The sequence below is a fragment of the Apodemus sylvaticus genome, chromosome X, assembly GCF_947179515.1.
Source record: "Apodemus sylvaticus chromosome X, mApoSyl1.1, whole genome shotgun sequence".
Classification (NCBI taxonomy): Eukaryota; Metazoa; Chordata; class Mammalia; order Rodentia; family Muridae; genus Apodemus; species Apodemus sylvaticus.
Genome location: NC_067495.1, coordinates 121,008,596 through 121,023,549, shown reverse-complemented (window position 1 = coordinate 121,023,549; position 14,954 = coordinate 121,008,596). Strand labels below are relative to the sequence as shown.

General features: G+C 35.3%; 1 protein-coding gene across 4 annotated transcripts in view; it reads left to right on the top strand.

Moving 5' to 3' along the window:
* Positions 1–14,954, top strand: part of Thoc2 (THO complex subunit 2) — a 113,076-nt gene that overhangs the window by 55,391 nt on the left and 42,731 nt on the right. For all 4 annotated transcript variants that reach the window (XM_052170179.1, XM_052170180.1, XM_052170177.1 and 1 more), the window contains exons 13-18: positions 8,132–8,173; positions 8,612–8,742; positions 8,839–8,940; positions 12,568–12,652; positions 13,529–13,622; positions 14,011–14,091. In XM_052170179.1, coding sequence (XP_052026139.1) covers positions 8,132–8,173; positions 8,612–8,742; positions 8,839–8,940; positions 12,568–12,652; positions 13,529–13,622; positions 14,011–14,091 — 535 coding nt within the window. The remainder of the gene's footprint in view (positions 1–8,131; positions 8,174–8,611; positions 8,743–8,838; positions 8,941–12,567; positions 12,653–13,528; positions 13,623–14,010; positions 14,092–14,954) is intronic.

The following is a 14,954-nucleotide window of genomic DNA, read 5'->3' as shown; positions in this document are numbered from 1 at the left end:
CTTCTGGACCAGGTGCCGTCGCAGCTGCTGCTTCCACCACCGCTCCAGTCAGTTCTCTTAATCGCTGAGCCATCTCACCAGCCCACAATTCTTTTTTTAAATATCTTTTAGTTAATTTTTAAAGAATTATTTATTTTATGTATATGAGTACACTATCGCTGTCTTCAGACACACCAGAAGAGTGCATCAGATCACATTACAGATGGTTGTGAGCCACCATATGGTTACTGGGAATTGAACTCAGGATCTCTGGTAGAGCAGTCAGTGCTCTTAACAACTGAGCCATCTCTCTAGCCCAAAAATTTGCATTTCTAACATGTTCCCTGGTAATATTGATGCTGCTGGTCCAAAGACCATATTGTTATTCTAATATAGTAAGCATATTTGATCCTCGTTTTTGATCTTAGAGGGGGTGGCAGTGACTAATAATCTAAAATCTGACCAGCAGTCCCTACTATCCTCTCTGATCCAGCATTCTGGGCATTTCTGTTTTTAATGTACTGTGTGAAGACACAACCCCTATGAACAGAGAAACCCCCAATTCTACCATACTTCATGAAAGGTTCCTCTGTATCAGGCTTCTTGACTTTGAGAATGCTGAGATTCCAAAAAATACACTGCAGTTCATGGAGTGCTGATGTGTCTTGTCTTGTTAGTAGCATATCTTTCCATTTCCTTTGATGATAACCTTCCTCAAAAAGCCAAAAATGTTACTGAAAAACACCTGCAGGACACATATCCACTCAGTCTTGTCTCTTTCCAAAATGCAAGGGCAGAAAATAGTTCTAGTTGGATATTGTGTGTGAACCAGTCATTGGAGTTTGGGGCTTGTCTCTATTTTATAGAAAAGCAAATATTTATGTATTTATTTTTATTAGCATACAGAGAAGTAGGTTTATTATAGCATTTTTGAAAACAATTTTTTTTATTTATTGAAATTATAATTTTTTTCCTCACATAATATATTCTGATTAGAGTTTTCCTTCATTCTATATCTCCTCATTCCTCTCCCCTCCCTTCCCATCCACATCTGCCCCCTTTCTCTCATTAGAAAACAAAAGATTTCTAAGGGACAATAATAATATAATATAACATAACATAACATAATATAATATTTTGAAAACAATTTTTTTATTTATTGAAATTATAATTTTTTCCCTCACATAATATATTCTGATTAGAGTTTTCCTTCATTCTACATCTCCTCATTCCTCTCCCCTCCCTTCCCATCCACATCTGCCCCCTTTCTCTCATTAGAAAACAAAAGATTTCTAAGGGACAATAATAATATAATATAATATAATATAATATAATATAATATAATATAATATAATATAATATAATATAATATAATATAATATAAATTGTGATATATAAAATGTGATAAAACAAAAACTAATATATCAGTATTAGATAAAACAAACAAAATGAAAAGAACCCAAGAGAAGGCACATGAAAGAAACCCACTCATTTGTACACTTAGGAATCCCATAAAAACACTAAAGTAGAAACGATAATATATCTGCAAAGGACTTGGTGCCGACTATACATGCTGTCTCGGTCTCTCTGAATTCATATGAGTATTGATCATGTTGATTTAGAGGGCCTTGTTTTTAGGGTGTTCTCCATCCCCTCCAGCTCTTACACTCTTTTTGCCTCTTCTTCTGCAGGGATCCCTGAGACTTGAGGGAAGGAATTTATTGTAGACATTGCTTATAGGGCTGAGTATTTCAAACTCTCCTACACTCTGTGTAATGTGTGGCTTTGGGTCTCTATATTTGTTCCCATCTGTTGCAGGAAGAAGCATCTCTGATGATGGCTGAAAAGGCAGTTGAGTATAGCAGAATGCCATTAGGAGTAATGAACTATCTAGATAGTCTCTGGTTCTTCATCACCCAAGCAGTGTTGGGTATAGATTCCATTGTATTAGCATATCTTACTTGCAGAACACCATTGTATATCAAACACTGGGATGGTGTTTGTTTCTCTTTTGGTAGTGTACAGATTATATTCATATATTTTTTGTCTTATTAATTTGCAGAAGGAAATGAAATCTAGGTTGTTTCTGGTTTCTGGCTATTATGAATAGAACAACAGTGAACATGTTTGATCAAATGCCTTTGCAGTAGAATGAAGAGTCCTTTGGGTATGTGCCCAATGGTGGTGTAGATAGATCTTGAGGTGGCTAGATGCCCTCCTTCCTGTTGTCCCCCTGCCCCTGGTTCTTTACTTCCTTTCTGAAGAAAAAACCTTTTTATGACATTTATTTTGTGTTTGTGTGTATATGCATGTATGCCATAGAATTGTATGGAGGTCAGAGGAAACTTGTGAGAGTTAGTTCTCTCCTTCCACTATATAGGTTGCATGGATTAAACCCAGATCATCAGCTTTGATGACAAGCACCTCTACCTAATAAGCCAGTTCATCAGTCCAAGAATATTTAAAAAAACCCAAAACAACATTTCATTATAGTTATTTCCAAGTAGATAAATATTTTCAAATAGACACTTGTTATTGATACCATTTGTTGTACCTCCTACTGTATTTTTGCTGATCAGGGAGAACTACTGAGATGTTTTTATTTACATTGTCATTTATAATAATTGGTTTGAAACTCACCTCATTTGCTTCACGTGACAGTGTTAAATTATTTAGGGATGGATTACAAATCAAACCTTATGTGCCATTTTTGTGCAACATAAAGTTTATTGAGGGGGGAACAGGGTGGGGCCATCAGTCCTTCCTGGCCACAGACAAGCATGTCTTCATTGCTGCCAGCAAATTGCCCAGCTCTTCCTTTCTCATGGTGCAGATGTGCTAGCCCATCCTTTTCTTTATGAACTTGTGGTAGTGCTTGTTCTTGAACACTTTGAGCATGTCCTTGAGTCGCTTGTAAGCTGTGAGGCTGTACACTTCCTGGATCATGTCCCACTTGGTGTGTTGGTGAGGTGCCAGCAGTGCTGGCTGTGCCTTGATTTGCTGATGTTCTTCAGTACATTGTGGCCCTTGTTGAAACCCTTGGCAATGGGGTTGTGAGGGGGGTGGGATGGGGCATGGCTTGGGAGGGGCTTTGGGTGCTGCTCTCTAGTAGCAACCAGGACAAGAAGCTTATGTAGGAATTTTAACATTAGTGATACTTTCTAGGTTAAGATATTAAGAACAAATAGGCAAATGGCAACTCTATATGAATGGTGTGTGACTTAGTTTTAAGGAGACTTGTTTTACTAAAAGTGGGACTTCAGGTACAAAGTTGATTATATTCTTCCTAAAAGTATATTTCCATATAAAGAAAAAGGTAGATAAGTATTTTAACCCTTGCTCGATCTTCCAATAAATACATTTTTAGATGTGTGTGTGCGCGTGTGTGCATGTGCACACACATGCACGCACACGCACACATGCACTGCATGTCTACATGTGTTCAGGTGCCCGAGAAGCCAGAGATGACATCAGATCCCCTGGAACTGGAGTTACAACGAAATGTGAGCCACTGTGTAGATGCTGGAAACTGAACCTAGACCCTCTGCAAGGGCAGCAAGTGCTCTTAACTTCTGAGCTATTGCTCCAGCCATCAAGTATTTGTTTTGGGACAGCAATCCTTGAAGCTAATTTCAAGAAAGAATAATTCCAAATGTAAAGAACTAAAGTAACATTTGAAAATATTTGTGATACTGCTGACCTGTGAGAAACTGGGTTTTTGTTATTTTCTTTTTTTAACTCAGGACATAGGAAATGCTGTCGTATACTATTTTGTTCCATCAAGTAGTTAGCATGATGTCTGATTTCTCAGTGTTTATTCCTGGGATCATATGCTATGCACATAAGTAAGGTAGGAGTTGCCAAGGAACTAATACCATACTCCATTTTCTAAGCTTTTTAAAAAGTATATTTATGCTGTGCATATACATGTTGATGTATATATATATACTACAGAGCACATGTATAGATCAAAGAATACCTTTTAAGGGTCTGTTCTTTCCATCTACTCTCTGGGTTCTGGGGAGTCAATCTCAGGTCATTAACTTTGTTCACAGGTGCTTTCACCATTAACCATCTCAGGCCCTCTGCTCAGATTTCAACCAATGAAAGATAAGAATCATTTATCTTCAAGACATTTCTAGAGACTCAGAACCTGTTGTGGTGTTGAACCTTTTTTATCCACACGGCCAATTTTCTATTGGTGCTTCTTAGGATTACATTCCTGAATTTGAGTATGGTCTGCTTCTGGGGAAATGCAAACTAAAATATAAGAATGCATTTCTTTAAATAGATTTAATGTATAAGCCATAATTTGTTCAAAAGTTATATGCACATATTATTTTTTGTTTTATGATGGAAACTATTTAAATATAGCCATATCTAGTACTGGAAGAATGTGAAAGAATTTCCAGATGTAATCTCCTATTCCTGTAACTCTCTGAGTTTTTTTTTTTTTTTTTTTTTTTGAGTATAAAATAGAGTTTATTTAGGGGCATGAAGGGAAGGTGATAAAGGAGTAGAGGCAGGAAAAAGAAGGCACAGAGAAGAAGGAGAAGGAGAGGGAGGGAGGGAGGGAGGGAGGGAGGGAGGGAGAGAGAGAGAGAGAGAGAGAGAGAGAGAGAGAGAGAGAGAGAAAGAGAGAGAAAGAGAGAGAAAGAGAGGGAGAAGTAAGGGTAGCAGGGAGAGGGAGGGAAGGGGCCTTCCAGGAACAAACACATGGAGAGTGGGGGAAAGGGAAGGGGAGAGAAGAAGAAAGGGGTCAGAGAGAGAAGAGAGTCAGAGAGAGGGGGAAGGAGCAGAGCGAGTTAGATTTTTAAACTCCAAATTATTCTTATTTTATCTTGATAATTAGCCCAGGTTTGCTTTAAACTCAAAATTCACCTTCTTCTAGATCCCTGGATTCCAGACGTATGTCACTTCCCTCAGAAGTTCTAAATTATTTTATTTTACTTTTATTTAATTATTTTTAAAAAATCTGCATTTATGTGTGTGGATGTTTTGGCTCCACTTATGTCTATGTAGCATACATGTACAGTGTCTGCAGAGGCCAGAAGTAGGAGTTGGATTCTCTGGAATTGAAGTTACAGATAGTAAGTAACTGTAACAGGAGTTACAGTTAGCTGCCTCATGTGTGTGGTGAATCAGACCTGGGGTCCTCTAGAAAAGCAGTCAGTGATTTTTTTTTTTAATTTGGTTTTTTTGAGACAGGGTTTCTCTGTGTAGCCCAGGCTGTCCTGGAACTCACTCTGTAGACCAGGCTGGCCTCGAACTCAGAAATCCGCCTGCCTCTGCCTCCCAAGTGCTGGGATTAAAGGTGTGCGCCACCACCTCCCAGTGCAGTCAGTGATTTTTAACTGCTATACCATCTCTCTAGGTCAGTTTAGAATGACTTTAATGGGACCTGTTTTGGATTCTCTCTATCAAAAAGGTTTTTCATAGAATAGTTTTGCGGCATATTTGAGGTAGTTTTAAATCTAATGTGCCATACCTACTAAGTACTTAATAATTGGTACTTAGTATAAAGAATAAGCAAGTGAAAATAGTGCTATACTTTTTTTTCTTTAACAGACATTCTAGTCACAAATCTTAAGTGTTTTTAAAATCAGAGGTACCATATAGTCTTAAGCAGCATTTGAAATATTCATGGGTTAAAGGCACTGAATTAGGTTATTAGTTATAAGAAGCTATTTGTTTATAGTTTTGTCTATAATTCCTTCTTTATTTCTCAACACTCTCAAGCATGTCTTGAAATACCTTTCGCTATTATTTTTTTTGGTGCTGAATATTGTTGTATAGTGCCATCACCTGCACTGCTTTTATAGAGTGATGTTGGAACCTCTTAGTTCATTTTTATGATGGGCTTTGTAAACATAGCTGAGTGCTGTTTTACTTAAATTTAAAATTCAAATGCTAAATGTACTTGTAGCTTAAGAGTTGTCACCTCAAAGATGGGAACTATGTCCTCTTTCTGTTCAAAAGCTCAGTGCCTGGCACTTTGTAAATAATGGCCCCTTGGACCTACTTCCTTGTGTCTCTCTCTCCTGTTTCAGTGTGGTGTCACAGTGGCATTGAGTAGTCTAGGTTACCCCTGATCTAAGAAGTAAAGAAAATATAAACAGGGTAGAATCTGTTTATCTTTAAAAATTTGCTTTTGATTTGCATGTCCCCCCTGATTATTTCTGCCTAATCCTTGCTATAATCAGTTTTTGATAGGAATGTTTAGTGTACATCTAGGTAGCTTTGTTTTGTTTTCCATATTTATTTTTTTTGCTTATGAAATACAAAGAATCAACATGAACATTCACAACTCACTTGAGTTACTCGGGAAGCAAACCAGCTAAGTACGTTACTGTGAAAATTAGGCTCATTTAAATCTTGGTTTAGTGGGAAAGGGGTCGCCTAACTGTCTTAAATGATAAACAATAAAGTCGAGTTTTTCTAATTATGGCCTGTCCTACTTTCTGCTTCCCCGCCCCCCCCTTATAAGTTATATGTTACCTGAGAGACCAGTTCTCTATCTAAAAGAAAACAGCAACAAACAATAGCTGTTTCTTTTTTTTTCTGCCAGGCCACTCTTCTGTAATTGAATTCCTCATTTGCTGACAAAATACATGTTGACTCAGCTGTATCTGTGAAAGAGAACCATATTTTCTTGAATCTGCCAATTAGAAAAAGAAAGTATGTTGTTAGGCATCCAGAATTGTTAGGTAAAATAAAGCACTTAGATGCCTCTGGAGTATACAGAGTATTTGGTTGCATCCTAGCTTTCTCCTTCCCATGCTTGAGTTTTGAACTAGGTCTTTCCCTCATGTCTAGATTGTCCTTAGGTATCAGTTCTTTCTTTGTACTTTTGGTACACATACCTTTATACACATATACACCTATAGGCACCACTAACATTTCTTTTTCCTTTGTTTTTTGTTTGAGACTAGGATCCTCTGTGCAGCTCTAGCTTCCTTGGAACTCACTATGTATAGACAGGGCTGATGTTAGACTCTCAGAGATCTGTCTTCAAAGTGCTGAGATTAAAGGAGTGAGCCATTCTGCTTAGCTTTCAGAGTTGTTATTAAGTGACTAGACAGTGTTGTCAAACAAGACACTTTAAGGTTCAGCCTGTATTGGGATAGTACAGACCCAGGATGTGATTCTTTTGTCAGCGGTGTCCCAAATATTTTGGACTTACTTTTTGCTGAGTGCTTTGGTAGTGGTGAATTACAATGCAACTGAAGTTCATTTCCTTAATTTTGACTTTTGGTTACATTAGTATTTGAATTTTAGTGATTTGGCAAAGCATCACTTTTCTACCTGTGGTCATGACCATCCAATGGTCTTAGGAACTGAGACACTGCTTAGTAGCAAAATTAAAGTTATGGAGTAGCAACAAAAATAATAATTTTATGGTTGGTGGCCATTAAAACATGAGGAACTGTATTAAAGAGCTGCAGCATTAGGAAAGTTGAGAAGGACCTGGATTGAAAACGTAAATACACCCTGGCGGTGGTGGTGGTGAACGCCTGTATGTAATCCCAGCATTCTGGGAAGCAGAGGCAGGCAGATTTCTGAGTTCAAGGCCAGCCTGGTTTACAGAGTGAGTTCCAGGACAGCCAGGACTACACAGAGAAACCCTGTCTCGAAATAACCAAATCCAACCCCCTCCAAAAAAAACCCACATAAATATATTAGAACTAAGTGATCATGGTGGTTACAGTTTCATTACATTTAATAATTAATGCTTAATATGAGTTTTAGGAAGCTTTCGTTTATAAGGAGAAAAGAATTGCCACCTAAAACTGATAACTTAGGGTTAGGTATGTATGTAGATCAGCTGACAGAATGCTTGCTTAGTGAATGAAGCCCATGGCTTGATTCCCCGAACTACATAAACAATGTGGGGGCACACATTTTACACAGAGGATTACACACCTCCCCTGATTTATACTTAAAATCCATGGATTTTTAAAAATTATTTAGAGATTAAAAATATACATGAAAATTTGAAATATTTATTAGTGGTAAGTTATTTCATATATATATATATATACACATACATACATATATATATATATGGCAAACAACTAAATAATATATAACTTTTTTCAGATTATAAACTAAGGCAATGATCAACTTTCTGACATATTGTTTTAAATTTTAGTTTCAGTCTGATGGAAGCAAACAAGAAGATAAAGAGAAAACGGTAAGAGACTGAAAAAAATTAAATAATGGGTGTGTTTGTCAGGATATAGCATGCCGAATATTTTACTGTGAACGAGACTTGGCTATCCTTAGAAATAGTTATTTTACACTTTACAGTACAGTACAGCATTTGGCAACACATTGAACATTTTCTTTGAAGATTAATAATCCTCTCTTTGAAGATTCCATACTGTATAAGGAAAAAGGTTAAGCCACTCTTTGCCTTGTTACCTTCTCTCCATCTTTTTCCTCATTTGCTATCTTAGGTGGAGAAAAGACACTGAAAGGGTAGGGAACGTTTTATGTGTGTGTGTGTGTGTGTGTGTGTGTGTGTGTGTGTGTGATTTAAAAATGATCATTCCTTTAAGACTTATACCTATTTTGAGGGTATATTGAAATATACCTTCTAATGAAATAATTGTTTTTGTTTTCTTTTTAGGAAGTTATCCTTAGCTGTTTGCTTAGCATTACTGACCAGGTATTACTTCCATCTCTTTCTTTGATGGACTGCAATGCTTGCATGTCTGAGGAGCTGTGGGGAATGTTTAAGACATTTCCCTATCAGCATAGGTAAATACTTATTCAGGTTGTTAACTCCTATTAATTTTAGTACATTAACTTCTAAGCATTTAATATTTTCTAAATTTTCACCTCATTTTCTTAAAGATATCGTCTATATGGCCAGTGGAAGAATGAAACTTATAATGGTCACCCGCTTTTAGTAAAAGTAAAAGCTCAAACAATAGACAGAGCCAAGTATATTATGAAGTAAGTTTAATTATTTTATATTTACCTCAAATATGTCTGGATATAATTTGCTTTGTTTCAGCTATTTTGTAGAGTGTCAATTTTGAGAAAGCTTATAAATATTTCTTAATGGTATAACTGATTATATATTGCAGCTAGAATGACTTAGTTTTTGTTAGCTCATTTAAATTACAAGGTCATGTTTTATTTTTACATTTTTTTAGATTACTGTGTGTGTATGGGGTTAGGTGTGGGTGTACGTATGCCATGCATATGGAGGTCAGAACTGTGGGCATGGGCTCTCACCTTACTTCAGGTGTGTCCTGGGAACCAAACTCTGGTCATAAGGATGATATTCATTCTACTTTCTTGTAAGTTATTTGAAGCTTATGAAAACTTGTTTTCAACAAGGATTTTGTCATTTGTCCAACATTTCATAAATCCATTTACAGTTATTCTAATTAAAGTTATGTTTTCTTTGGTTTCACTAAGTATAATAGTTTGCAATGATACTGTGTTTGCCCAGTGACATAGTCTTTGAACATTGGCTACTGAGAAAATTGGCATGAACATGGTCATAGTTTGGCTTATAATGAGGTGTGACAATAGAGAGAATGAAATATCTAAGTTCTAGGGGAAGAAATTATTGCTGGAGAGCCTATTCAGTTCGATGAACCTGAGAGAGTTTTAGCTTCTGAAGCCTATAGATACAGTTTTAATAGTTTTTTTTTAAGGACACTGAATGATTGTGTTTAGCACATGGCAGAGTTCATATTTATTTATTAGTTTTATCTATTAATTTTTTGCATGTGAGTACACTGTTGCTCTCTTCAAACACACCAGAACAGGGCATCAGATTTCATTACAGATGGTTGTGAGCCACCATATGGTTGCTGGGATTTGAACTCAGGACCTCTGGAAGAGCAGTCAGTGCTGAGCCATCTCTCCATCCCCCCAATTTCTATCTTATTGCAATCAGATCAGGTTTTGTCTATATGTCTATATATTCGTATGATCATGTCATTGATATATGCACACATATACTATTTGTGCTAGGCACTGAGTTGAGTGCTTTTTAAAAATAATGATTATTAATGATTTTCTTGATTCTCTTTACTCTGTAACCACAGCCTTATTCTTTTATCTGGAATTGTATAGTACCTTGAATTATTCTCTTATTTCAAAATCCTTGGGTGATTTGATAATACTTGGCAGGTGTATGTCAAGCTTTATGGCATGGTGATGGGAGACATAGTCCTTAATCTTTCCTACCATCTTGTACCATGCTCTCCTTAGCTTTCCTTCCTTTGCATGTATTTTTTGTTTCCTTTATTTGTACAAATTTTCCCTTAGCTTGCTTTTTCCCTCTCCATCTGGTGATTCATTTTAGAAAATGTGCATGAGTGCCAGCTCTCTGAAGCCTCCACAGCACATACTGACAAACAAAATTGATTTGTGCCACCAGTACACCTTAGGAAAATTATGCTAGCATTCTACTTGTGCACATTACTATGATAGTGTTCCTTTTGTAAGTGTGTAAAATCAGCAGATGAATGAGTATATTGATTCTACATAAAAATATTATCATATAGCATTTCTTTGTATTCTCCTCAGCTTAGTTCAGGTAACACAGTGTTCTTCAAGTTTGTCCATGTTGTGAATGAGAGAATTTTCTTTTTTGAAATGTTAAAGGACACTAGTAGAAGAATTATTGGGGAAAAGAGAGAGTTGTAGGAAATGAGAAATGTTGATCAAAGGATACAAGATTTTACTTAGATGTAAGAAATATTTTAGTTATAGATTATACTTTGTGGTGACCATAGTCAACAATAATAATGTCTATTGCAAAATTTCCTGAAGACTACCTTTTAAAGATTCACATTACAGTAATTTAGTTTTTGAGATGAAAAATAATTTGCTTGACACATTTATTCTATAATGCCTATATAGATTAAAAACATCCTGTTGTACCCTTATAAAGTATACATATTTTCTAAAGGTGTACATCCTGTTCTTCACATATTCAATTCTCTCCCAGAGGAGACAAATAAAATAATCAGTATTTAGATTCTTATTTATCTTTCCAAGTATATATATAAAAGGCAATGTGTATATATTATTTATGTTATTGATTGGATATAAGTGCTGTTCTCAAAATTGTTTTCTTTTCAAAAAGAAAATTTGTCAGGAATAATAGTATACTTCTCTATTTCTTGTACTTGGGAATTTGAGGCAGGAGGGTAATGATTTTGATTCCTGTTTTAGCTACCTGAGATAAGACTATGTCAGAAAAATCAACAAACAAACAAACACAGAAATTTAAAAAACATTGTTTTAAATCTGGGTCTTTAGTTGGGCTAGGCTTGAGAACAAGAACTACTCTTCATTTTTCTATTCCTAATGTTTAGTGCTTTGTCATAGTAAGCATTAATATAAATGAATGCATACATGGATGCAAATTTTTATTTAGTGTAGAACAATATGTGTAGAAATTTTAATGTACTTGGATTTTTGTTACATTTTAGCTGTAGCTTAGCTGTTGCACCAAACTTTATGAGTTTGTTACAACTTTTTACATTGACAGTAAAACATATTAGGGTATTATTTGTATAATTTTATAATTTTTCAATCATTCATTCTTCAAATGCTCATCGATTGACTTTTATATGCCTGACATTCTGGTAGCTTGAAGGTAGGACACTATCAAGAGAATATTTGTATAAGTTTGCTTATTTTCTCTTTAGGGTAGTGAAGACAAATGGAATAGAATAAAAAGTGTATAGTTTGAGTGAGGCGAATAGGAGAACTACCTGGAGCAGGGTTCGAAATAGGGAAGGGTGGTGCTAGGTTAAAGGTCAAGGTGAATATGATTTCAGATTTAAAACCAGTGGTCACTTTTCTCTATTGGCTGGGAATAGGAGAAACTGAGCTGTAGGAAACAAGAAGGGGAAGCAGCTGATTATTACATTTTAATTATTGGATTGCTTTTATCATAAGCTTCATAACATAATTATATTATTACTTTAAAAATGGTTACATTCCTTGAATTAGAAGTCAAACTTGTACTTTAATTCATTATGTATTTTTGAATGTTTAGAAGTGTTAAATGGACATTTCTTTTAGAAAGCTTCTTTCATTTGTTCACTTGTTGCTGTTTATATAGAGTTTCTGTGTTTATTATCTAACCATCTCCAAAAAGCTTCACATTTTGGGTAATAATTATTTTAAGTTTTAGGATTTCACTGATACAGATATTTAGAATCTTAGAAAACAGATGCCGATTATAGAAGAAATAAAAAAAATTAAAGGAATATAATTTATTAATTTTAAAAATTGTATATCTTGAATAAGAAAATGAGAGAACTAATATCTGAAATGATAAATGAAACCTTATAAATCTAAAATACGTGTAATTCTTTTTTAAAAGTTTTCATATATTTTTACAGTAAAATAACTTTTACCCTTAGTAGATAACTAGCATTTAAACTCTGAAATTTCCTTAGAGAGTCCACCTTTGCTACAGAGTGGATGAAAATGTAGTTGTTTGTATGGATCCATTTGATGTATTTTTTTCCATGTAGTACATACAGCAAAGCATCCTGAGTAATGCTACTTAGTATGAGCCTTGACGTTTCTCTCCCTTTGTAGGCGCCTAACCAAGGAAAATGTGAAGCCTTCAGGAAGACAGATTGGCAAGCTGAGCCACAGCAATCCAACAATTTTGTTCGATTATGTATGTTTTGAAGTTAATATTATTTTAAGAGATATTCCTTTTGATTGTCTTTATATCAGTACAAGTGGAAAGGAAATGAAGTAAATTTTAAAATGTTAGGAAAAAGCAGATGAAATACCACTTTATGCTAAAAACAAAACTTTTCATATACAGTATTTAACACATTGATCTGTTTTCTAGTAATGTACAACAGAAGTGTTAAATTTTAGAAACATCTGAATAACGTTTCACTTTAACTCTGTTATAGCAGTGTTACCTTCTTTTTAAAATTATCATTGTTGAAATTTTCATATATTATATTTTGATCATATTTTCCCCTCCCACAAGTCTTCCCATATCCTCCCTAACTTTCTAGTTACCAAACCCCATGTTTTCTCTTTCACTTGGAAAACCAAATTTAAGAAAAAGACAAAAAAATATGTACCTGTGTGAGAAAAAGCAGAGTCTATTTTAGAAAGACTCTAAATAACATTTAAAACAGGACTAGCCATTACTATTATAAAATACAAGTTTAGACTTCTTGAATTGTTTCCTAAGTGGAAAATGTAGCCTTAGGAAAATAGTCTATATAGCAATGATAATGTAAAATGTTTTATATAAATGCAAAACAGTAAAGACACTTTGTTTTCAAGACAGGGTTTCTCTGTGTAGCCCTGGCTGTTCTGGAATTCGCTTTGTAGACCAGGCTGGCCTCAAACTCACAGAGATCCTCCTGCCTCTACTTCCCGAGTGCTGGAGCTAAAGGCACGTGCCACCACTGCTTGGCTAGAACCACTTTGATTGTATTATTTCTAGTTTTAGAAAAGTATGAACCTTACTTAGCATAGAAGTTGTTTTTATGTAGTTAATGCAACTTACTCTTTCTTGATCTTCCAGATCTTGTCACAAATCCAGAAATACGATAACTTAATAACACCTGTAGTAGATTCATTGAAATACCTCACTTCATTGAATTATGATGTCTTGGCCTGTATCCTTTCATGTGGAGCAAAATATAGATTTCATGTGTCCCTTATATTTAAGTGGTGAATGACTAATTTTTCTTTGACTTCCTTTAGTAATAATCTAAAGTTGGTCCAGTTGGCTGATCTGTTGTCAGACCAAAGTATTGAAAAGGAAATTGTATATTTGTACTTGTATATGCATGCACATCTGTTAGTGCTTTGTGTTGTATAAAAGGAGAGAAACACTCATTTTATCAAGCATGTTGATATAGGTGGAATGTTACCTGTTAGGAGATGGGAAAGAGAGTTGATAAATAATGAATATGGTGGCTATTTTCTTTCCTCTCTGAAGATGTGGGGGTTTAAGGGTATTTGTTACTGATGTTCTGATAATTTTTTCTTAATGTATGAAAGATTGTATCATTGAAGCTTTAGCTAATCCAGAAAAGGAGAGAATGAAACATGATGACACAACCATCTCAAGCTGGCTTCAGAGTGCGTACTTTTTCCAACTGGATGGTAGTACTATCTGTGAAGCTAAGGAGGTGGTAACTGCCTTGCTTTATTTGCCTGCCTAAGCTTTCAGGCTTTTAAGTGCTTATTTCTCCAGAGCTCTTGACAGTATCTAGCCACTAAGCTTGTTCTGCAAAGGATCTGAGACCTTGGGTCTGTACAGTGATAAAAGTACTTACTGATTTTCTTTACTCAAGAGACTATTTGTTTACTATGATAGAATTTGAGGAAGTTGTCTCTGGCCATACCACCCTGGTCTTGATTGTCATCTGATCTGGGAAGTTTAATGGGATTGGGCTGGGTTAGTATGTAAATAGGAGAATTTGGGGAAGCATTTGGAAACTGACATTCCCTTTCTTTCTAACTTACTGTTATTTAGAGATTACACTCTTCCCTTGTCTAATGTATATGAATCTGAATTTCCCACTGTACTCCAAGCTCCTTAAGGCAGGACTTAAGTTTGGTGTAGTGATTTATATAATTAGCAAATAACTTAAATATTATAGATTATTGGATAATCTTCCTCTTGTCTTCACTTCCTTTCCAGGAAATGATAGGGGCTATTGGTTAAAATTGGTCTTCTAAGGTTGACAATATGACACAACATTTAAAAGTGTTGACTGGTCTTCTAGAGGACTCTGGTTCTAGTCCGAGAACTGATGTGGTTACTCACAACCCCTTTTAACCTAAGTTCTGGGGAGTCTGAAACCCTTTTCTGATTTTTGTGAGCACTAAACATACACATGGTACATAAATATACATGCAGGCAAGACACCCATACATATTACAAAAAAGCATTCTGCTTCTAGCAAAATTACCTGTTTCTTTTGTTGTGTACAACTGTT